Source organism: Oryzias latipes, chromosome 13 (genome assembly GCF_053564925.1).
Source record: "Oryzias latipes strain Hd-rR chromosome 13, Olatipes_Hd-rR_3.1".
NCBI classification, from domain to species: domain Eukaryota; kingdom Metazoa; phylum Chordata; class Actinopteri; order Beloniformes; family Adrianichthyidae; genus Oryzias; species Oryzias latipes.
Genome location: NC_136249.1, coordinates 20962244 through 20985346, shown reverse-complemented (window position 1 = coordinate 20985346; position 23103 = coordinate 20962244). Strand labels below are relative to the sequence as shown.

General features: G+C 37.9%; 2 protein-coding genes across 5 annotated transcripts in view; both read right to left on the bottom strand.

Annotated features, from left to right (window-relative positions):
* sik2b (salt-inducible kinase 2b) overlaps positions 1–2533 on the bottom strand; it is a 37933-nt gene extending 35400 nt beyond the window's left edge. Inside the window, exon 1 of the mRNA XM_004075670.5 lies at positions 1922–2533. Within this exon, the coding sequence (XP_004075718.1) occupies positions 1922–2059 (138 nt within the window). The 5' untranslated portion in view covers positions 2060–2533. The remainder of the gene's footprint in view (positions 1–1921) is intronic.
* A 1332-nt stretch (positions 2534–3865) lies between these two features.
* On the bottom strand, positions 3866–16553 carry laynb (layilin b). Of its 4 annotated transcripts, XM_020708277.3 has the most exons (8): positions 11709–11805; positions 11252–11506; positions 8291–8597; positions 7987–8141; positions 7704–7724; positions 6957–7031; positions 6711–6828; positions 3866–4697 (listed from the first exon to the last, which is right to left on the bottom strand). In XM_020708277.3, the coding sequence occupies exons 2-8, from the start codon at positions 11322–11324 to the stop codon at positions 4373–4375; spliced, it is 1074 nt and encodes a 357-aa protein (XP_020563936.1). In that variant the 5' UTR covers positions 11325–11506; positions 11709–11805; the 3' UTR covers positions 3866–4372. The 4 variants fall into 4 exon arrangements, with proteins under 4 accessions (XP_020563936.1, XP_078786209.1, XP_004075719.1 ...); XM_078930083.1 differs by lacking the exons at positions 11252–11506; positions 11709–11805 and adding an exon at positions 16453–16553; XM_004075671.5 differs by lacking the exon at positions 11709–11805 and having other exon boundaries at positions 11252–11532.
* Positions 16554–23103: the final 6550 nt, after the last annotated feature.

The following is a 23103-nucleotide window of genomic DNA, read 5'->3' as shown; positions in this document are numbered from 1 at the left end:
CTTCAAGCCTTAACATGTCAAATAGTCAACAACAAATATGACTTTAAAAAGACAGACACTATATGAAAAAATGCAAAAAAATGAATTTGCTTTATTTTTAATCAGATTATTTATTTGATTTATTAGAGTATTGAACATTAGAAACAAGGCGGACAGTGTAAGCCTAATTTTACAAAACCTTATTGAACACTGAAAGGCTAAGATTTGACTCAATTCACAGTACATTTGTGCCTGAATAAATAAACCAGGGTGTCAGAAAAAAAAAAAAAAAAAAAGAGGAGCTGCTAGACGACCCCTGCTGTTGCAAGTGGAGCACATTGTAAAGATGGCCTTTTATTTGCTCCCGACCTCTCCGGGAAATCTCTGATACATATAATGAGCTGACGTATGCAGTATTTGCAGTTCATACTTCAGATGAGCAGCCATGAGTGTTTTAACAGGCCAAATATTTAGCCATCGTCTCCCTTCCTGAAAAACAGGCAGATATGGGATGTAGAATTACAGCTAAGGAGGAAATCAGCTACTTTTAGGAAACCCCTACGAAGACATAAACACAAGAAACACTTAAGATAAATATGTTAAAAATGAGGGATGGTGAACTGATGGACAGAAACTAAAAGGGAAAAATGACCAGAGGGTTATGTAAACCATAACCTCTATTATGGGTATTTGTTAATACACAAAGCCACAGGCACAAAAAGTAGGTTAAGCACACAGATACCCATACCTAAAAAGAAAAAAAAAAACAAGTTCACACCACAAAGCCAACTCTTGAAATCTACTGGTTCATAGTAGATCAGCAAATTTACCAAACAGATCTATCCTGCTGCGGCTATTCACTGTCCTGACCAGCATAGTGATCTTTACTAAAGTGTCTCAAATGACGAAAGCAAGCATGACCTCATTCAAAGTACTGAACTGGAATGGTCTGCTGTATAGCAAAAAACAAAATTTTCTTTCACATTAAAAATGCCATTGATCCATATTTAGGGCTGCACAAACCCTTAGACTTTATCAAACGGATTAAATAAATAGGAGTTCCTATCTTTTCTAGTTATTTATTAAACGTGCTAAAGGCCCTTGTCTGGATGACATAGATCTGAGTTTTCTTGCACAAGAAGATTACCACTCACGTTCAGCGACAAATGGGTTTGAAACTGTTCGGTTCAAAGATTAAAGTGCACAAGTGTGTTTTTTGGTTGTTAGGATTTGTCCTAACTTGAGCCCCAATCCCAATTCTGTTCAAAACAAATGTTTTGACTGTCACTGCAGAAGTCTGTCATGACAAACTGCCAACAAGCCGAGTTAACTCAGACAAATCCAAGTCCTGTTCCCTAGTGCAATGCCCTCATCACACAAGCGTGTGTGTGCAATATCAAACCCTATCGAAAGTTATGTGAAGACCCCACAGCAAGTGTCTGTGGAACTGCCACGAGCAAACATGAGAGCAGAACGCCATGCTCCCCAAATGCAGAGCTGTGGATGAGTGACAGATCCAGCTATTGACGGCGTCCAGAGGCAATAATAGACGAGATGCATCTCAGCAATAATAATAACCAATTTCTGATTGCATAATGGGACCACCAGCCCCGTTCCGCGTGCGACACATCATGCACAGCAACTTGGGAAGGGTATTTCTCCATTTTAAGTTAAAATTGAAGTATATAGGCTATGGATGTGGATGTTTTTATTTGGGGGTGGTGAACGCGCAGACGGTCGCTGTACTACTGGGTTCCAGCAACACCACAAGAAAAGCGAGCAGCAATGCCGGCTACTTGACACAAGTTTCTCTCCAAGTGCTTGATGTATTAAGGCAGCAGGTTTTGTTCTCCAGAGATGTCACCTACCTGGACTGTAAAAGTTATATAACTCAATAGTAGCCTAAGTTAGCTCTCCGGCTAACAAGTTCAGCGAAACTCACCTCGGTCTTGGTTATTCGGTGTCTAGCCAATTTCACCACGGCGAAATTGCCCTTTCCTAAAGTGCGTTCGATGTCGTAGAAGCCCACTCGGACCGGACCCCGGGTCAGCGGCTTTTGGACACCGTCAGCCATGACCATGCTGTTCTAAATGGGACTGAAAGAGTCGGGGGGGGAGCCAGAGACGCACGAGGGACCCACACGGGTTTGCTTCAGCAGCTAAAGACGAAAGAAAGGCGAACCGCCCGCTGCTGCTGCTGCCGCCGCCGCCGCTGCCGCTCCAAACATGTCCATTAAAAATAGACAAAGTTGATTTCTGTCTGTGTCGCCCTGCCAGCTTGAACGCCGATGTAGCGACACTCTCCGTCAGTGCGGCGGTGCGAGGCAGGCCATTTGCTGAGCCAGACGGCTGTCACGCCACGTTCTCCTGTACAATGGAGCTATAATATTTCAGCTGGAGGCGCCGCTATCAGCTACACAACACACGAGTTGACTTGCAAAGAGGCATCATGTTCTCCGGTTGACGTGTATTGACGTCAAAGCCATGGGGGTATTTGTACAGGAGGCGGGGCCACGGGGCAGCTCCACACTTCAGTGCCAATTGGTTGCCAAGACAACCAGACCCACCTCTTACGTCAACCGGTGAAATTGCTATTCTGAAATCTGTTTGCTCGCCTGCTCTCCTTGATTGCACGCATAGGTAACTTTGAAGTTCCGCCCTGCAGGTGTTCAGTTCTGTTCAGTTAGTTAGAAAAGGAGCAAAACGCATTCCAAAATTGAAACGTGTTCTACAAAAATGATTGCCGAAGTAGTGAAATCAGTAAAGAAAACTATTTAATTTAAATGCAAACATCATGTGCACGGTTTTTTGCACCTTTTTTGGAGAGGGGGGAATACAAATAAATATATTTTGCATTGCACATATTTAAATTATGCAATATGGCTTGCGGGATATATGAGCATTTATAGGAAACCAACGTGTCCACACTCAAATGCACTTTTTTCCTTTACGTGACAGCGCCATCTGTCGGTAAAAGTGTGAAACGGTCACTGTGAATTTATTTTTGTTTGATTTATGCAATAAACTGCATTGATTTCACAAAACACAAAGAAATGCACATTAAGATACACATTTTTAGAATAAAAGGTGTGATGCTAATGTATTGTGGTAAAAAAAAAAAAAAAGATTTAGTTTTAAGCCACATATACACTCAGCTGTGGGTTTTGGGGAGTGACAGTGAAACAGAGAACAGTGGGCTGCACAGCAGGCAGGGCAGTCAGCGCTGCACTTCGAAGGCCTCTGTTGTCACGCACAGACTTCCAGATGTGCTTTTGGCATTTCCTGTCAAACATTCTCCAAAAACACAGTCAGCTCCTTCTGATTGAGCCTGCTGCATCTTTTAAAAATCACCAAGCAAAAAGGCATTCTGTGCACACTCCGAAATTACACATTCACAAGATGACAAAATGATTTTCACAAGAGCAAACAGATTCTATCTTTTATATCATTAAGGACCTACTAAAAACTCTGTAATGTCTGGACAGTGGGATGATTTAGTTGTTGGAAATCAGATGAAACAGGAAGACTCCAGTTTTCTGGTTTACTTTAGTCAGCAGAGCTGCCATCAGACCTTCCGCGTGTACTGTCCTGTTCCCTGACACCAGGGTGCAAACAGGAAGCTTCATGCAAGGTGACAACATGCTTCAGGCTCAGACAAAAGGTCAAACCAGTCTTGCACACATCATGACAAAGAGCAAACAGGATCCCATTTTCTTTTTTTGCCTCAAGTAAATATAGAAAGTTTACACTAAATACTGGAAAAGCTGCCTGGAAAAAGTTAAAAAAAATTCTTGTTTTTGTTTTAATTTCCTTTTTTTAAATTTCTCTTAAAACAGAAACAAAACACAGCTAATGCTGGATTAAATAAAATGAAAAAGACAAGAATATATTTTGTAGCACAAAGCTTTATTCACAGATTATAAACCCTGGGGTAAAGACAAAAAATGTCTAGATTGGAACAGGACTTGTATTACTAATACCAAATCACATTATTCTGTAGGATTATTTGAAACATGCTTGCAACTTTAACCTATTCACACACAAATCCACAAATCTTTACAATTTATAGACGCTCGATGCTAATCAGAGTAAAATTAACAAAAGTAAAGGCTTTGTTTGTCTTAATAAGACCTTTTATTATTATGACCGCCAAAAAATAATCATTTTTAGGACCTAAATATTGGGTCACAGCAGACAAAGATGTTACAGCTCACGTACAGCTGGTTAGCATGTTTCTGCCTGGTGAACCACAGGCTATTTAAGTCCAGATAAACATGTGTTATTTCTCCACCTCCAGGTGTCCAGCTGGATGTGCAGCAAGAACACGAGCAGGAACAGTCTGAGTTCTTTCCAGGAATCCATTGGAACATCATCAGCAATGAGTATAGGTGGAATCATCCATAGATCTCATTTTCCACCCATCCAGTCTGGCTGTGGCACTGCTGGCTTTGAGCCCTGCAGCTCTCATAAATGTCATTGGACACGAAGCCGCTTTCCCTGTCCACACTTGTTACATTCTCATAATCGTCACATAAGGAATTAAGTGAAGGAGAACAAGAATACTCCGTCCTTTTAGCTGTCATCCTGCCGTCCAGGACAGTGTGGGGTAGTCTAGTGATATCACTGAAGGCGTAAGGTCCTTGAACGGGGCAAGGCGAAGCTATTGTTGTTGTTCCTTGCTTTGATCTGCCAGAAAAGTTTTTTGTCTCTGTCTTCCTCCTAAACATGAAAGACATGTTACCAATCCTTACTGTACAGTTAAGAAGTTGATCAGTCTGTGAAATGTCTTTTTTCGTATTTTTAGCAAAAAACAAACATGTTAACAAACCATTGTATAATGTGCGTACATTGTACAGATTTGTGTATCTAAGTTAGTTCTTAAGAAAGTGTTTAAAGTCCCACTCCAATCATGTTTTGATGTATTGTAAAAGCATTCCCAGTGGCCTTTTAATTATGATTATGCCGTTTTTAGCCCAAATCCCTAAAAACCTGTGCCGTTTTCTAGGACATACAGAGCGGCAGGAGTTCATTAGAAATTCACTTCTAAGTTGTTGGCAGAATTGTTTGCGCGGAGAAAGTCAGCCCCCATTTCCACGCTCTCCCACTAGCTTACAGCCCCTTACAACCCCAACATAATATTTCCCATGCAAAAAAAAGGCAATTTCGGAGCTATCCAGCCGCACAGTTTTGAGCCAGGTGCCAGCTCAGACAAGGAAAAAAAAGGTTAATGTCTGCAAGTGGAGTCATCAGAATGAAGTGGAGCGGGGAGCTTGTGGCTGGTCGATTGTAGCCCCCACTGAAATCTTTTTTCAACTGATTTTTCTTGTTTGCTCCTGATTCACACTGATTTGAATAAGGAAATACTATACATGTCCTCCATCATGAGAAAAACACATTTAAAAAAAAATTGGATTAGGTTTTTAAATCCTTGTATAAGTGTTTAGATAAATGCTTTTGTAAAAATCTTAAAGTCCTCCTCAGCTGAAAGTCATGTTTTTTGAGTTTTTGACATGTGCATTTGGCATTTTTCTTATGAAGGTGACCAATGTGATAAAAATACTCTTTTTTATGCTGTCCATCAAACTGTTGCATATTTAGACATCTCTGTGTCACCGGACACACGGAGATAGCACTGACGTCATCGCCCCGCCTCCCCTCTGGAAATGCTTATTTGAATTGAATAATGCGACAGTGTTCGCAGGGGGGATGTTAAAATGAAAATGGAATCCCCTCTTTGCATTTTCGTCTTAATTATGACACAGAATAAGCGTTTTTTAAGTAGAAATGAAAAAGCATTGTGAAGTATTGAATTTTTTTTTGATGCAGTTACATTTTGAAAATGAAAAAGCATTTCTGTTAAACCATTCTAATTGTCAACTTAGACATTTCTAAGTGAATTTTGCTACACATTTACCAGAGAACTTTTTGAAAATGAAATGTCAAATACCATTTTCTTTATCATTTTAATTAAGTGACAGAATAAGCGCTGTTGAAGAATAAAATGAAAAAGCCTTTTGGCGGATTGCTTTTTGATTTTAATTTTGAGTCAAAAATGCAGCTTCATGTTGAAAATGAAAAAGCATAAATGCTTTTTGTTTTGACTTTTATTTTTAATTATGTTACAGAATCACTTCCATACTTATTTGCTCTGTTTGAATTAATGAGTCAGGAGAGCATGCTCCCTGATGCAGCGTGCACAAGCTCAGCGGCAGAAGAGAAGACGGTACATATCTGCAATCCCTGCACGCATTTTAAGTGCAACCAAGGCTGGATTTTGTTGTTGGCCACACGTATTTAAAATTAAATTTAAAGTCCCAAATGTGTTCTCTCTCTCTGACTGAGTTTAAAAATTTGCCGTCCTGCATTAATAAACCGGAAAGTAAAATAAAAAAAAATATTAAAATCAGGGGAACTCTTTTATTGTTGCCTGATGAAAATAAGAAAAATATAATATATCACTAAGGATAAACTGTTGAGAATAGACTGTGATGTTTGTGCCCCCCCGTTGTGTCAAGCTCAGCACCAATGGCCCACGTAAGGGAGATTTTAGAAAAAGAGGTTTTAGATAGACATGAAATGTGGCTTTTTAAAGAAATTTAGGTTGTGGGATTTTTGTTAAAAACTTTAAAATCCTCACTAAAACACTACGGGGAACGTTTTTATTAAAAAAAAAAATATTGTCATAGGAGGTCCTTAACAGTTATTTTTTGACCTTGACCATCTTGTTTTTACCTTTTCCCATGTTGTTTGTAGCAGAGGAATCCAGTGACTGCAAACAGCAGCAGCAGGAGAGCAGGGATGGTAGCACAGAGGATGTAGGAAACATTGAGAGAGTTGTCTGAAAAAGATACTGCCACAAAAGACATGTTATTGGACTTAGGTGCATTTAAACACGAATGCAAAACAAAATCTTGAAAAAAAAAACACACAATACATATAGCCTCCCAAAGAGTTCGATGTGGCCTTTTTAGCTCTTACCTGATGATCCGTGCACTATCCTCATGTTTTCATCTTCCTCTGTTGTTGGCACTACATTTGGCTTAGGAGATGGAGCTGAAACAGCCAAAAAAACAGTTAATTTGAATTGTTTGAAATAGTTGAATAGTTTGAAATTCCTTCTTTAGTGCTTAGGGTCAACCATGCCACTAAATGCAACTCTGAATTACAAAACAGCGGAGACATGTGACATGCATGTCAAGGAATGCTCCACATGACCTTCAGAAAACATAAAGTAAACAAACCTTTTTTGCATTTCCACCACTAGAGGTCTTTAAACTTCCCAAAGCCTTTAAAACTTTATTTTTCAACCTTTTTTGATCCAAGGAACACATTTACCGTCATTAAAATCACAAGGCACACGACCAACTAAATTTGTAAAAAAAATGGGTAATACTTTACAATAAGGGTCCCTTTGTTAATGTTAAGTATGAAGCATTGAAGCATTTACTAACTTTAATTTGGATGTAATCTTTCATATTTTTACCCACTCAGTGGACCTGTTTGGATAAAAATAGAGCTAACATCCTCTGGTAAACTATTTTTTATCCCAATTAGATGAAAGTGAATAATTTCCCACGACACACCGGACCATCTCTTTCACGGCACAAAGATTGAAAAAAACTGCTTATGTACATTTTACAAGTATGGAGAAGCAAATATGTAGTCAGTTACTTTCTGCAGCATATCATTACAGCATTGTGTTGTGAGGTCCTGTACTTCTCTTACCTGTAAATAGAGGCAGTTTTTCTACAAGAGATAAAGCAGAAGTGCCAATTAATAAGATGCAAAACAGAAAAGGCTTTTCAATTCTGCAAAAAATATTGAATAAAGGATTTTTTTTTATATTGTTACATAAAATATTTGATTTACAATTAAAATTGTACAAATTATTTATACTATAATATAAGTGCAATAACATGTAAAGATTCTCTGGGACATTGCATTATTTTATAGGACCTAATATGAAATAGAAGTTTCAGAGGCGAGAAAAACAGCAGCGTTTTCTCACCTTCCTGGTATTTGCAGATAAAGTTGTTCTTGGAGCTACAGTTGTCATCCATCCACTGGAAAGGGAAACGGCTGTCTTCAAATGGTCGAGAGCGCTGGTAATACAAAACCACGCACCTTTCTTTGCCACATGAAGGCTCATCCCAGTGCCAGTTCCTAGATGCAAACAGGATTCATGATGTAAGCGCAGGTCACATCCACCTTAGCTGCTTACTTAAGTTACAGTTTATTACTTTCTTCTCAAATTATTTGCTTCAACTCACTGCATACAAAGTATTGCTGTATAAAATGCCAAAAGAAAAAACCTGTACTTTGTCTTGCTTCCATCCAGCCAATAATACTGTGAGGGGCAAGTGGAGGTTGTGCTGCCTCTCCTTGGATGCTGGAGGCTGCGATAGAGTCCAATCCAGAAATCCCCATCTCCAACGTGTAACTGCGTTATGAATGTCTCCATTAGCCGCTGTTCGCTCTCAGTCTCAATACTGAGCAGCTCGCCACCATCCATCCTGCAGGCCTGAGTCGCATCTTCAAAGGTCACCCTCCTTCTGGTGTCCTGGATGTAGAAGGCCTTGTAGCATGGGCGCTCTGTCCCAAGCCGACAAATTCTCTCCCCTCCAATCACAAACATACAAGTACTGCTTTAGATCACAAAAACGTTGGGCTTGATTCATAGAACAAACAGATAAAGCTACACAGTGTAGAGCACATGTGGCAAACCCAAGGCCCGGGGGCCAAATGTGGCCCGCCATGTTATTTTATGTGGCCCGGGAGAGCATAAAAGTTTTAATTTCTTAAAATGAAAAGTTTTTTTAATTGATTATATATTATTTATGTGTACCTGCTGTTGTAATTATTCAGTGTTTTCAGATCTTATGTGTGTATGCAGAGAAATTGTTGTCATCAAACCATCAGTTGGATGCAAGGCTGTGTGTAGCTTTTTTTGTAAAATGTTAAACGTGTAATACATGTTCTTTCTAGCTCAGTTTTATGTTAATTTTCTTTATTCACTTGGACAGTTTGATCCTTCATAAATGGAGTTATGTGGGTTTTAACAAGCGGAAAAAAATTACAAGGATTTATGCTAGAGTAACAAGCAAACATCTGTTTTCTATATAACTGTAATTGTCACTTTAAAAAGTTATAATAAATAAATAATTAGTTGTTTAACATTAAGGAGTAGTTACATTTATTTTTCATTACATTTAGTTACATGAATAAGTTACATCTGGCCCTTTGAGGACAACCAATACGCTGATGTGGCCCTCGGTGAAAATGAGTTTGACACCTCTGGTGTAAAGGGTTAAACAAGGGGTTTTTCAATCTGAGGCTTCAGAGCCACCAGTGGTTCTTTAACCCCTCCACTGTGGCTCTGTGGCTGAAGGAAAATAAAATGATAGTAGCATTAACCTTTAAAATGTGCATATTTTAGCCCTGATTTAGTTTAAATTAGCTAGATTTATGCCTGAGGTGCTCCTAGTTTAGTAAGGTAAAATGTAAGGCTTTTTACTCTCCTGCTGACATTACAATAAATCACAAGGCCTGTGTGCTCTACCATTACTCCAGAATGTGCAGATTTCAAATACTATCAAAGCAAGTAAAAGGTTCGCTTTTCTTTGATCGCTCTTTTCATTTTTGCACATTAACAGCACATATTGTTTTATCCTGCACAACAGGATGTTCATATCAGGTTAAAATCATTAGTAAATAGGGAAAGGGAAAGAAAGCCCACCAAAGTGGACCTAAGAAATAAGAAGAAAAAATGCCATTTTGACTTGTCCTGTTTATATCCTTTCACGGTAGTACATTAGCTTCAGATAGATGATCCTGTCTTTTATTTTAAAAGGAAGTCATAGGAGCTTCTGTTAAAGGTAAAAAAAAAAAAAATTCCCATATAGGATAAATGCTTTGTCTCTGTTTAGTTGTTTGTATTCATGCCAAAAAAAAATATATATAATTTATCTATGTTTTAAAAGTAACAGCAATACAAATGCAACATTTTCAAATGGGTGAAAAAAGACTTTGCGGCTCTTATTAGGTTTTGATCAGTGAGAAACAGGCCCAAATTAAAGGTTTCTGTCCCCTGGGTTAAACCATGGAAACCTATTTGCTGTTTCGCTGTAAACTTGGGCTTTTATCTCTACATTTATGCCAGTCAAAATACATTTTGATACCAAAGTTTACTGAAGTTTTACTTGGGAAAACGTTTCATTTTCAGAGTGCAAGAATCTATTTTAAGGAGGTGTAACTATGAATCAATGAATCTATTTCTATTCCTACGATTCAACCATGTCGATCTATCTGATGCAAGTTATTAATTGACCTAACTCGCCTTAAACCATCGAAAAAAATCTTTTCAAAATGAAATAAGTAGTAATTGATCTCAAAAAATATCATTTGGATTGAAGCGCAGTAAGTTTATTTTACTAGAACTTAAATGTGCCATCATAGCGGACAACACATGTGGAAGCAAAAAAGAATCGGCCCATCATTCCAGTCCAATGTGTGGAAACAATTTGAATTTTGCAAAGACATGTGACCATACAGTGTGGTAGAATGTTCTTATAATGTTCCCTTTGGATTATTTTGATGTGGAAAAACAACAGTAGGATGAACTTTTTTGTTTTTTTGTACACATGTTTGCTTTACACTTGATTATCTTGCAAGATATACAAGAAATCTGGAAAATTTCCCCTGCACTGTTAAATATCCAGGTTTTTGTCTCTGAATCACACACTGGTTGAAGTTTTGGCTAAAGATGTCCTGGATCCATTCTAGGTCAGTGAGTCGGATTGATCAAAATTAACCAATATTTACTATGAATCATATCCACAACCACATTTATGACATGAATCTATCGTTGTCAAAATAAATCATTACACCCCTAGTATTCAGAAATGTACTGAACGTCTGTATGCTCAGCTAAATGGGTGTTATGCAACTCTGAAATCATTGAAAAGGACTATAGGCAGAATATAGACATTGTTAAGCAACTGGTGCCTAAAATAAACCCTACTATAAATATTCCTGGACATAAATTTGAGTAAAAATCCCTAGTTTGCGCGTCTTTATTAGAGTTTGCACTTTTTGCAAAAGATGATGTGCTGTTGCAGCAAGAATAAACAAACAAACTTATGTGCTTCAGGGATGCAAGGCATTAAACGGACAATTTCCAGGTTTCCTGCAAAGAAAACTTGGGATAGAAGCAACTTTGAATGTTCCGTCGCCATAAAAAAAAAAGCGAGCCAAGTTCTATCCTGAAGCCTTACCGTGGAATTTAGAAGCGGATCCAGGGTGGAACCAGACTGCGATCACCGTGCCAACCAGTTTTATAAAATCCATCTCTACATGTTCCCTCGGTTAGCTGCACGACTGCTGTTCCAAGTTTGCGAACTTTTCGGGAGTAAACACTTCGTATTTGCGCAAACGAAGCATTTGGAGACGGCGAATCTGAACACACCCCCACCCCTCCAAAAAGAGAAAAAGTGGGTCGAGGGCTGCAGTCGTGCGTGGGTACAGACAGGCTGAGGAAGGAAAACAAGAGTGAGGAGGTCCAAGATTTTTTTTCCCCTTTTTTATTTTTAGTTGAAAGAAGAATACACATTAAAAAGAAAAAAGTCCACGTGACCCGCATTGCAGCTCTGAAGCCCCTCCTGGACCATTTAGTATTTTAAAAATAATGTCATTATAGCGTGAATAGAGCCCTTTGTGCGTGCACTTTCTGACCTGTCATGCGCACAGTGTTAACGCTCTGTGGATGCGCCATCCCCTGTCCCCTTCACACGCACACGACTTCATGTGGTCAGGAAAGATGAAAGACTGCCTCCAAAAACAGTTCTTTTTCTGCTTTTCTGGCCTGATAAGTCCCACGAGGGTTGTCCACAGGAAACTGAGTCCGAAAAAGAGGATCAATTGTGGAATAAGGACATGAGGGATGGAAAATAGTGGAATAGAAGGAAAACAAGCTGGGGAGGAAAAGGAAAGTTCCGTTTTTCTTGTTTCTGCAAGGCCACACTTCCTGTTCATTATTTAATGGCTCATTTCCCGGTTATTCTGCCTTCATTTCAGTTGTTAGCTTGCAGTTTCAGTGAATTGCGAGTAAAATTGAGAAATCAAAAAGAGAAAAGTAGATTTTTAGATTCACTCCAGCAAAAAAAAACATTGTGTTCTTTTTATTTATTTATTTTTGGAATGAACAAAACCACACAAGAAGGGAAGGGTACTATATGCCAGATTATCCTTTGTGCTTACCTTCATTAAAGACCCACTCCAATGAAAATGGTTTTAATATGTTCATGTATCTGGAGAAATATTTATGCCACCACGTTGCACACAAAACTTTCTAAGTTGCAAATTAAAATAATTCGTATTTGCTTTCATTTTTTTGGTTTCAATTTTTTTTGTTTCAAAAAATATTTGTTTGCAAACAAATGTTTTCGCATGCGTTTGTGTCTCATCTTGCTTTTTTTCTATCTTTGATTTTGTGCACATTAAGTTTCAGTTTAGCGTGACATGGCTGCCAGCTCCATGTTTACTCCGCCACAACTCTCAGAGGTGAATTTCTTATGAACTCCTACCACTCTGCAGAAACTGTGCCCTAGAAAAAACTTTCACGGTGGATCAAAAGATGATTGCGACTTTAAGGCCCAAAATGCTTCACAACACTAGTCCCATGCGCACAAATTCACAGTGCCCAAAGATAGCTGGACACACAGACAGAACCTTATAGTCTACCTTGGCTCATAAAGGGGGTTCTGAACCCACCTTTGTCTGGTTTGTCACCTAAGACCTGTCTGCCATGGGTGACCCTACCAGGAAAAAAAGCCCTCAACAGCTTAGCACCTCGGATCAGTCCAGCTTTCCCACCACGTTAAAGTGGCGGTTCACGGAAGGGCTCTTGAAATGTTAAATCTTTTAGAACATTTAAATATTTTTTCTTTCAAATAAGTGAGCATTTTTTTCTTTTCACTGACTACACTGTACTAATTTTTTGGTACTGTAATAGAATTCTGTTATGGACTATACCGAGTTTTAATTTGTCCTCGTTTTTCATTGCAAGACTTCAAAATCAAATAAACATACCTTTAATATTCAGACATTCTGATTCTTTATCAGCTTTGTCCATTTCGAAATTAAGATAAGATAAGACAAAACAAGATAAGATAAGATAAGATAAGATAAGATAAGATAAGATAAGATAAGATAAGATAAGATAAGATAAGATAAAACTTTTTTCATCCCACAATGGGGAAATTCTTTTATCTCCAGCAACAAAAAAAGACATTCAGAAGTTCAAACAGGAAATAACTACCGTATTTTCCGGACTATAAGTCGCTGCGGAGTATAAGTCGCACCAGCCGTAAAATGCATTATAAAGAAGAAAAAAACACAGATAAGTCGCACTGGACTATAAGTTGCATTTTGATGGGAAATTTATTTGACAAAATCTGAGACCAAGAACTAATAACTTGCACAACCTCATATGACACAATCATAGCAGACTGTTTATCTCATAATTTCACAGTAATTCTTTCTTAAACCTATTTATTTGTTCTTTTCATGAAGCATCATTAGCCAACTAATACTCTGTTTTCATCCCGTATTTGTAGAAACAGTTGTCATTTTTATTGCATTTCTGAATCTATGAAATCATTGGAAAATAGAATATTATGTTACTGTAAAAAGGTTTGCTGATTCTCTGAGTCACTTAACATACTCTTAACACTTAACATACCTCATACATCAAATTGACCCAGGAACATCATCTCTGTTCCTCACAAATGAACATAACAGGGGCCTGTTTCAGAAAGGAGGTTCAACCAACTCTGAGGTTAAACGTGAACTCTGAGTTGGTCAATCGAGAGATTAACAACTCTGAGTTTTCTGTTTCAGAGAAGCTGATCGGAGTTAGGTCAATCAATTCTGAGTGGACTGATTCGGAGTTAAGCGTGCGCACCGCGACTATAAGAAGCCATTATCAATGGAGCGCAGATATTGCGAGTCACCATGGCAACCGTGGAAAAAAAGAGGTCTGTGTATGTTTCGCCAGCTGAACTTGACGTGCTGCTGCAGAGTTACAGTGAATATGAGCACATATTCCGGAAGACAAGCAACACCGCTGCATCTGCAAAACAGAGACAGTTAGCGTGGAAAACATAGCTGCTCAAGTTAATGCGTAAGTTTGCATTTAAATCTTTGTTATAAAATATTGGCTGTAATAACTTTTTAAATAGCGTAAGGTGTGAAATAAAAAATGGCGATATTTAGGTGTACTTTTGAAGTGTTATTCCTGGTGTTATTGCATGAAATGCTGCACAGTGTACAGAACCAATCTGGGGGAAAAATGCATTTAACGTCGGTAATGTTTAGAGGACTTTTTTGTTAACCTTCCCCTCTTGCAAACGTTGGTCAGTTTAATATTAATACATGCAATTGTGTTTTTTAAAAGTGAACTTTTTTCCACCCTTGTATTGATCAAGTGGTATAGGTTTATATGGGATTAAGAAAGTAAGCAGTGCTACTAGCAAATTTTGTTTCCAAAAAGTAATTGTTACATTAATCTAATCCAATGTCCCTGATTTCATTTTCATGTAGTTGCAATCCTGCAAGAATTAAAAGAACATGGCAGCAGCTAAAAATGAAGTATAAAAACATAATTCAATCAGGTCAAATTTGAGCATATCATGGATGTAGGCTTTGTTGACAATATTTGACATATGACACATCTACATAGCAATACATATCTAATGTTGTTTTCATTGTATATATGTAATTGACTGCAACGAAAAACGGTAACGCTCAAACAAAAACGTATGTGGAAATGACAAAAAATCGAGTCTACGTCTCAAAATCCTCGCACGACGTAAATGTAATTCTCTACGAATTAATGCAGCCTCCTCGTCTATTGGGTCCTCCAAAAAAGGACAAGCCATTCTTGTCACTTGTCTCTGTGTGACGGAAATTTGGGCAATAAAGGTTAAAGCAAAAAATACCGCTTCGTCTTTAAAAAGGGGAGGGGACCGGCAGAAACCTTGAGTTTAGAGAATAAAACCTGGGGCCTGTTTCAGAAAGGAGGTTAAGTGTAAACTCTGAGTGCGTTAACCCTGGAATCAGGGAAACCCTGGGTTTTCCGTTTCAGAATGGGAGGTTTGTTAAACCAGAGAAAGCAGAGTAAGTCAAACCCGTTTCTGAAAGAGAGGTAACTTATACTCGGAGTCAGTGTCCATGGTTACTTATGCTGTGAACCTAACCTGGTCGGGAGCAGGTTTTATTCTCCAAACTCAAGGTTTCTGCCGGTCCCCTCCCCTTTTTAAAGACGAAGTGGTATTTTTCGCTTTAACCTTCATTGCCCAAATTTCCGTCACACAGACAGAGACGGTCTAAGTGACAAGAATGGCTTGTTCTTTTTTGGAGGACCCAATAGACGAGGAGGCTGCATTAATTCGTAGAGAATTATATTTACCTCGTACGAGGAGTTTGAGAAGACTCAATATTTTGTCATTGCTCCATACGTTTTTGTTTGAGCGTTACCGTTTTTCGTTGCGGTCAATTACATATACAAAATGAAAACAACATTAGGTCTTGCTATGTAGATGTTTCATATGTCAAATATTGTCAACAAAGCCTACATCCATGACATGCTCAAATTTGACCTGATTGAATTATGTTTTTATACTTCATTTTTAGCTGCTGCCATGTTCTTTTAATTCCTGCAGGATTGCGTCTACATGAAAATGAAATCAGGGACATTGAATTAGATTAATGTAACAATTACTTTTTGGAAACACAATTTGCTAGCACTGCTTACTTTCTTAATCCCATATAAACCTATACCACTTGACCAATACAAGGGTAGTGTTGCAGCGTGTGTGTGCTGAGCGGGGTGCGAGTGCAGGTGCAGATGGGGGGGGGGGTGTGAGCACGAAGCGGAGGTGTTTGCGTGGTATATATTGTGTGTTCGGAGGACAGAGCACTTCGTTAAATAAAGAGAAGGTGTCATTCCCAGAATAACTGTTTTGGAGTCATTCTTAATCCGCTCTGGAGGTTGAGGGTTTCGAACGGGAAGTGAACCCCGAAGGAGAATTCCCTTCGGCCCTGAAGGAAATCTCCCCTGCGCTTCTGACCACGGTCGGAAAGACGAGAGAAAAGAAAGGAGAAGTCTTCGCGCAGCGAAAGGTTCAACAGTAGACAAAAGTTCACTTTTAAAAACACAATTGAATGTATTAATATTAAACTGACCAACGTTTGCAAGAGGGGAAGGTTAACAAAAAAGTCCTCTAAACATTATCAACATTAAATGCATTTTTCCCCCAGATTGGTTCTGTACACTGTGCAGCATTTCATGCATTTACACCAGGAATAACACTTCAAAAGTACTCCTAAATATCCCCATTTTTTATTTCACTCCTTACGCTATTTAAAAAGTTATTACAGTCAATATTTTATAACAATGATTTAAATGCAAACTTACGCATTAACTTGAGCAGCTATGTTTTCCCACGCTAACTGTCTCTGTTTTGCAGATGCAGCGGTGTTGCTTGTCGTCAAGTTCAGCTGGCGAAAAATACGCAGACCTCTTTTTTTCACGGTTGCCATGGTGACTCGTAATATCTGCGCTCCATTGATAATGGCTTCTAGTCGCGGTGCGCACGCTAAACTCCGAATCAGTCCACTCAGAGTTGATTGACCCAACTCGGATCAGCTTCTCTGAAACAGAAGACTCAGAGTTGTTAATCTCCCGATTGACCAACTCAGAGTTCAAGTTCAACCTCAGAGTTGGTTGAACCTCCTTTCTGAAACAGGCCCCTGCTCCCGCCCAGTTTAGGTTCACAGCATAAGTAACCATGGACACTGACTCCGAGTATAAGTTACCTCTTTTTCAGAAACGGGTTTGACTTACTCTGCTTTCTCTGGTTTAACAAACCTCCCATTCTGAAACGGAAAACCCAGGGTTTCCCTGATTTCAGGGTTAACGCACTCAGAGTTTACACTTAACCTCCTTTCTGAACGCTATCTTACGCTATTTAAAAAATTATTACAGCCAATATTTTATAACAATGATTTAAATGCAAACTTACGCATTAACTTGAGCAGCTATGTTTTCCCACGCTAACTGTCTCTGTTTTGCAGATGCAGCGGTGTTGCTTGTCGTCAAGTTCAGCTGGCGAAAAATACGCAGACCTCTTTTTTTCCACGGTTGCCATGGTGACTCGAAATATCTGCGCTCCATTGAGAATGGCTTGTTACAGTCGTGGTGCGCACGCTTAACTCCGAATCAGTCCACTCAGAATTGATTGACCTAACTCCGATCAGCTTCTCTGAAACAGAAAACTCAGAGTTGTTAATCTGTCGATTGACCAACTCAGAGTTTAAGTTTAACCTCAGAGTTGGTTGAACCTCCTTTCTGAAACAGGCCCCAGGACAGAGCTGGCCTTCTTAACCAGTTTGTCAAGCCTCCTCCTGTCTCTGTCTGTACTGCCCCCCGCCCAGCACACAACTCCATAAAGGACCACTGAGGCCACACGACTCATAAATTCTGCACAGAGGAAACCATAAAAAAATACTGGAATTCAATTACAGATTTATTTTTCAGTCTTTGCCATTTGTGTGTCTTCCTTTTTAGAATAAAGCCAAAACATGGCTTTTCCACAGTTTAGATGTCTTGACCTTATTTTCTCTCAATGTCTGAACTGCAAATCCGTCAGAACCAGACAACAACAAAAACGTTTTTGTCCAGCAGAGGACAGCAAATGACTCCTGTAATAAAAGCCACTGTATTTCTTTTAGAAATAGATCCAGTTTTCCAATGGAGAGGCATTACTAAGCTTAAACAATTAAACATATTTACAGTATACTTGAAATAGTCCAATTTGGATATTTTCAGATATATTGACAAACTTGCAAAGAACTTTTGCTTTCAACTCAGATAAGTCGATTTAACAATTTTATCTTTTGTCTTTAAACCTCTCATCATGTTTTCAGGGTAACCAACAAAGTCAATCTCACTGTGATGTTTGCTCAATTTACCGCAAATGTTCTACACTCTTCTCCCTGCAGTCCAGACTGGTAAACCCCTAAACAGAACAGGCCTTGTCCCACCAAAACCAATGAAATAATGTAAGATGGTCTAAAATAATTTGAAAAAAAGATAGAAATATCTGTATCCTTATAGGTTCCAATTGGAAATAAAAAGTTCGTCACTGAAACGGAGGTTATCACAGACACAAACAAGCAGACATTTTAATAATAATTCCTTTGGGCAAGTTTTAAGAATTAATTGAAAATGTACGATGGGATTTTTATTTATTTTTGTTTATTCAGTTTCCCTTAACATTCTTAAAATTTAGTTTGGCTCATCCTTTGCTTGTTTTGTACCTCATTTGTGTCACTCTTGTTGCATAAAAGCCTTTGTTAAGTAACTAAATCAAACTCTAAATGTCCTTTCCTTGGCACTTACTTTCTCTTTAGACAATTCTACATACTTATGTCCAGTGTGGTGACATAACAATTAGCCCCACATTTGAAATGTACATCTGTCTCCTCTCGCAACATTGGAACTTTAAATCAGTTTTTTCTCAATGAAATTTGGTTCATGCTAACTCTTCTCAAAGAACATTCATACAGATGTGAATGAGTAATTTTGTTTAAAAGGTGCTTGACTTTCAACCAATGTTATAAATTGTTGTGTGATGGACTGGTGTTCTGTTCATTCTGCCTTTGACACATGATGGCTGGGATAGGAGAGTATTCCATGTGACTCTACCCATATCAGGAGGTTATTTTTGGTAAATAGGAGTTATTTATTCTGCAGCAGGTACAAAACATCACAATTACCTCATTCTGTTCTGACAGTAACCGATATTTGTCAATTTACAATTTAAAAATTTGTTTTTGTTGCTTGTCAGCTGCACCAATATGCAAAGAAAACACTTGTGACTTATGCAACACAGCAGGCCTGTAATGAAGCACAAAATACAACACAATCACATGTAAACTATACCAGCTAGTTGCAAGCTGACAGGACAATGTAGATATGAAATACAAAAAAACACAGCTCTTAAAATAATAAATAAGACCACTTGTATCTATAGCCCAGTCAAATTTCATATTTCTATCAAGAAATTCTAAATGACCTACAGGAGAAAACCTCCTGTTCTTCTAATCCTAAATAAAAAAAAAATCCCAATTTGTACTTTTAACAACAAAAAATGATTTAAGGAACTTTTAAAACCATCAATTTAGCCAGTACTGATATTCTGGTGTCTCAGATGTTTTAATCTTTGGGGCTTTTTGATAGTCATCCAACAGACTGGGAACCTGTCCAGGTGTACCCTGTCTTCACCCAACAATAGCTGGGATGGACTCAAGCAACCTTGCAACCCTGGAAGGGATTCAGCAAGTTGAGAAGGTGGATAGATGGCTTTTGGAAGATAAAAAACATTTGAATCCTCAGCAGTTACACATGAGTGGTTCAAGTTTTCTCAGAGTTGTTCTTCATAGAGACATTCCAGTTGTAAAAACCCATCCAGTTTCTTAACCTATTCTGGTCAGGCACATGGATGCTGAAGTCTACCCAGCTACTAAAGGGTACACCTTGGACAGTTTGCCAGTATTGCAGGGTCACACAGAGATGAAAAACACTCACATTTATACCAAAGGGACTCTTTAAAATCACCAATAAACCTGTAAAACGTGTTTTTGGACATTGGAAGGAAGCTGGAGCGCCTGGAGAAAACTCTGGCATTCACGGAAAACATTTAAACTCCACACAAAAAGGAAGCAGTTGGGATTTGAACCATGGCCTTCTTGCAGTAAGGTCAGAGTGCTACCCCACTGTGCTACCCCACTAGTGAAAGAAAATTCAGTATTTATATTACTCTTAATATTAATGTGTCATCAAAAACTTTTTTTTAAATTAAAGTTGTTGGAAACTATTGTGTGTCTTAAATTGGTAATTACAAAGAATCATAACTTTCTACCATAAATGATCTTGCATCAGAGGGCATGTTTGCCACCAGTAGGGATTGAAAATTACTTTATAAAAGACAAAAAGCTTTTCTGCAGCTTTAAAGGGTGGTGTATAATTCTAAACACATGAACCTCTCAATTATTTGTCAGTGATACACATAGAAACTTGATGCGTCTTAATCTGTTTTAATCATCTACTTTACATATCCTAGATGCCTGCTGCATCCAACCATCTTCCCAGTGTATCCTCTTTCTCCAACATTCAAATCAGTGCCTCCCTTAGGCCTTGTTTACATTGTTTCTTGATATAACTGGTGGAAACCATTGTCATGTTTGGATATGAAGAACTTGTTCTGCACAAGGTGATGTTGTTGCACTGCATGAAACAATCACTTGACATTGGGATCATTTGTTGAAAATAATTACTGTGACACTGTTATCTTCTGGAATGTGTTTTGTTACATGTGGTGGAATTGTATCTGTCTGTATGCTGCCACGTATCTGATCTTTTTCATAGAAAATCAGCATTTTGTCTTCATCCTGTAGTTCTTTAAAAATACTTTTTGGCTGTCAATCCTTTAAAAAACATTTATACTTTATTTCATTATGAAATGATCATTTTATGCAGAGAAATGTATCTCTAACAAATAAAGGAGAGATAAAAAAAACCTGTTTATTAAATTTCTGGTTCTTGGTAAACATCACACCCAAACTGCTTTGCATGATTTCCAGCTGGAAACTAAAGATGAGTTTGAAGCTGATATTGTTGCTAAAGTGCCTAAAAATAAAAACAAGTGCCACTTGAGGTAAAATTGGGGAGAGGATAAAAAATTGTAAAGAATGAATCATCTGTAGATTGTGTGACAAATATCTTGTCTCACCACAGGACATTAGGACAACCACCTGGGCTGTCTTATCTCATGCATGTCTGCCAGACAATGGATCTACCTTTTTGCGTAGTGACAGTTGTAGCCTACAGCTGTGTGGACTATTTGGCTTCCATCTCCAGGTAAACAATAAAGAAGAAGCTTGACATTCAGGAAAAATCAACAAAGGTTTTCCTTGCTTGTGGCCATTGAGATACTCTCTCAAAGCATTAAGGAGTTTCCACTGTAAAGACAGGAATCCACACTTTTAGGATTTTTGATTGTTTAAAAATGTTTGTATTTTTTATAGTATGCACTGTGCCTGTACAAGTGTGTTTATAATCCAGATAAGTTGTTTGCTTCTCTACTCAAAAAGAGGGATATGCAAAAAGGTGAACAACATTTCCATGATGGGAATAAATTATGTTGGAACAATTGTATTTTTTTAGGGTTAGACCTCCAATCCACCAAGGTGTAGGCTTTTTTTTCAGTCTTGAACAATAAAAAATAATAAAACATCAAGTCCAGAGTCCAACTTAACACATAAAAAATCAGTAGGGAACACTTTTCTGAGTGCTTCCAAAATCATTGACCACAAACACAAACTTCGTATGTGGTTGATTCGATTTTGAATTGATTCACGATTCTCGTTTCAAAAGTTGAAAACATAAGATGCCAATCTTTTGGGAAAAAACTTCATTTATTTATCATACTGTGCAAACGTTTTTGTTTTTTTATTTCGATAGTACTCAGGCAGCGAAAGACTTTTCCAACGTCAGTAGTTACAAAGAAAGTACTTGACCAATAATTTCCAATTACAGAAAAAATTGGGTCTGAGACTTAACAACAGACAAAAAGTGAACATTTATTTAATAATATCAAAAAATTGAAAAAAATATAGCATCTAAAAAAATAAAGTATTTGAGCGTATCTCAAATGACAAAATGTGAAAATAGTATAGGATCTTATCATTAATAGGGCACAAACATACAATAAAATAAAATAAATATTAACGTTGTGCACGTTCCAATTTTGTGAGACTACTAAAAATAAACAGAACTCATAACGCAAACACTTGAGTACATCTCAAATCTGTAAATAAGTAAACATTGCAGTACTCATTTAACAGTGACTTCAAAACTTAAACACCTGTTCAACTAAAAATTCTGAAAAAAAATTTAAGCAATCGTTCACTGATTACCTAAAAATAATTGTCCTGGGTAATGTAAACTTTGAGACTAGGAAATTAAACACGTGTCACTTAATTGTTGTTAACATTTTGATTTCATTTCCAGATGCAGTAACTTAAATCAAAACATGTTACAATTTTTTTAAAACACCTGAGTTTTTGCTGACATTTCCACAAAACACAAGTAACAGTCTACTTCAGAACATGTTTTACACCGTAACACTAGCTGTAGCAGTAGTTTAACAAACTTCTCGTGCTGTGTATGAGGGATTATCTCTATCATTAGCACTTTTTATGTTTTTTTTGTGGAAAGAGTAGTTGGTCAATGAGGTCTGGGGTTAGGTTGCTCCTTTGCACAATTACAATGTCCCTGCAGTTGATAAAAACTCTTTCGGCTGCAACACCACTGCCAGGGATACATTGGTATATCGTTTAGCTAATCTTCCACTTCTGCAGCAAGGTGGGTTGGGCTCTGTAGCTGTTACCATGACAATGTGTTGCACTGCGTATCAAATAATTCACTTTTTGTGAAAAACTATTTTAAAATAACACGATTGAAGTTGTAATAACCGATTTATTATTTCTTTCTTTTGTAAGTGACTTATAAGCGGGATAATGCCCTTTGAGGTGTGCACCATCAGAAATAAACAGACTTCCCGGAAGTAACAGTCTGATGTGATCAGGCCTCCGTGTCGTCCTTTATTATATGACAACGGACATTACGTTGGGAATGATCCCTGGCATAATAGAAAAAAATTAAAGATCAAAAATCAAATTAATGCAATTAAAAAGAACATGTTAATTCGTATGTAATTGATATAATTTGGATTAATGCTGTCATTTTACATCCTCAGTTTTCAGATGTGTTCCATTTTATTCAATGAAAAGTGGTTCAGTACTGTACTTAACCAGTGAAGTTGTCTCTAAAGTGTGCGTCTTATAAACAGTTTTTTTAGTGGAAGGAAACTTGAAACAACAGTTAAAGTTAACTTAATATCTGACATATGAATCTTCTGAGTGAGGATCAGACAAACAGAAAACGGTGCCAGAAGCAATTGCTGTTTGCATGACAAGCCAAAGGAACAACATGTGAGTATCT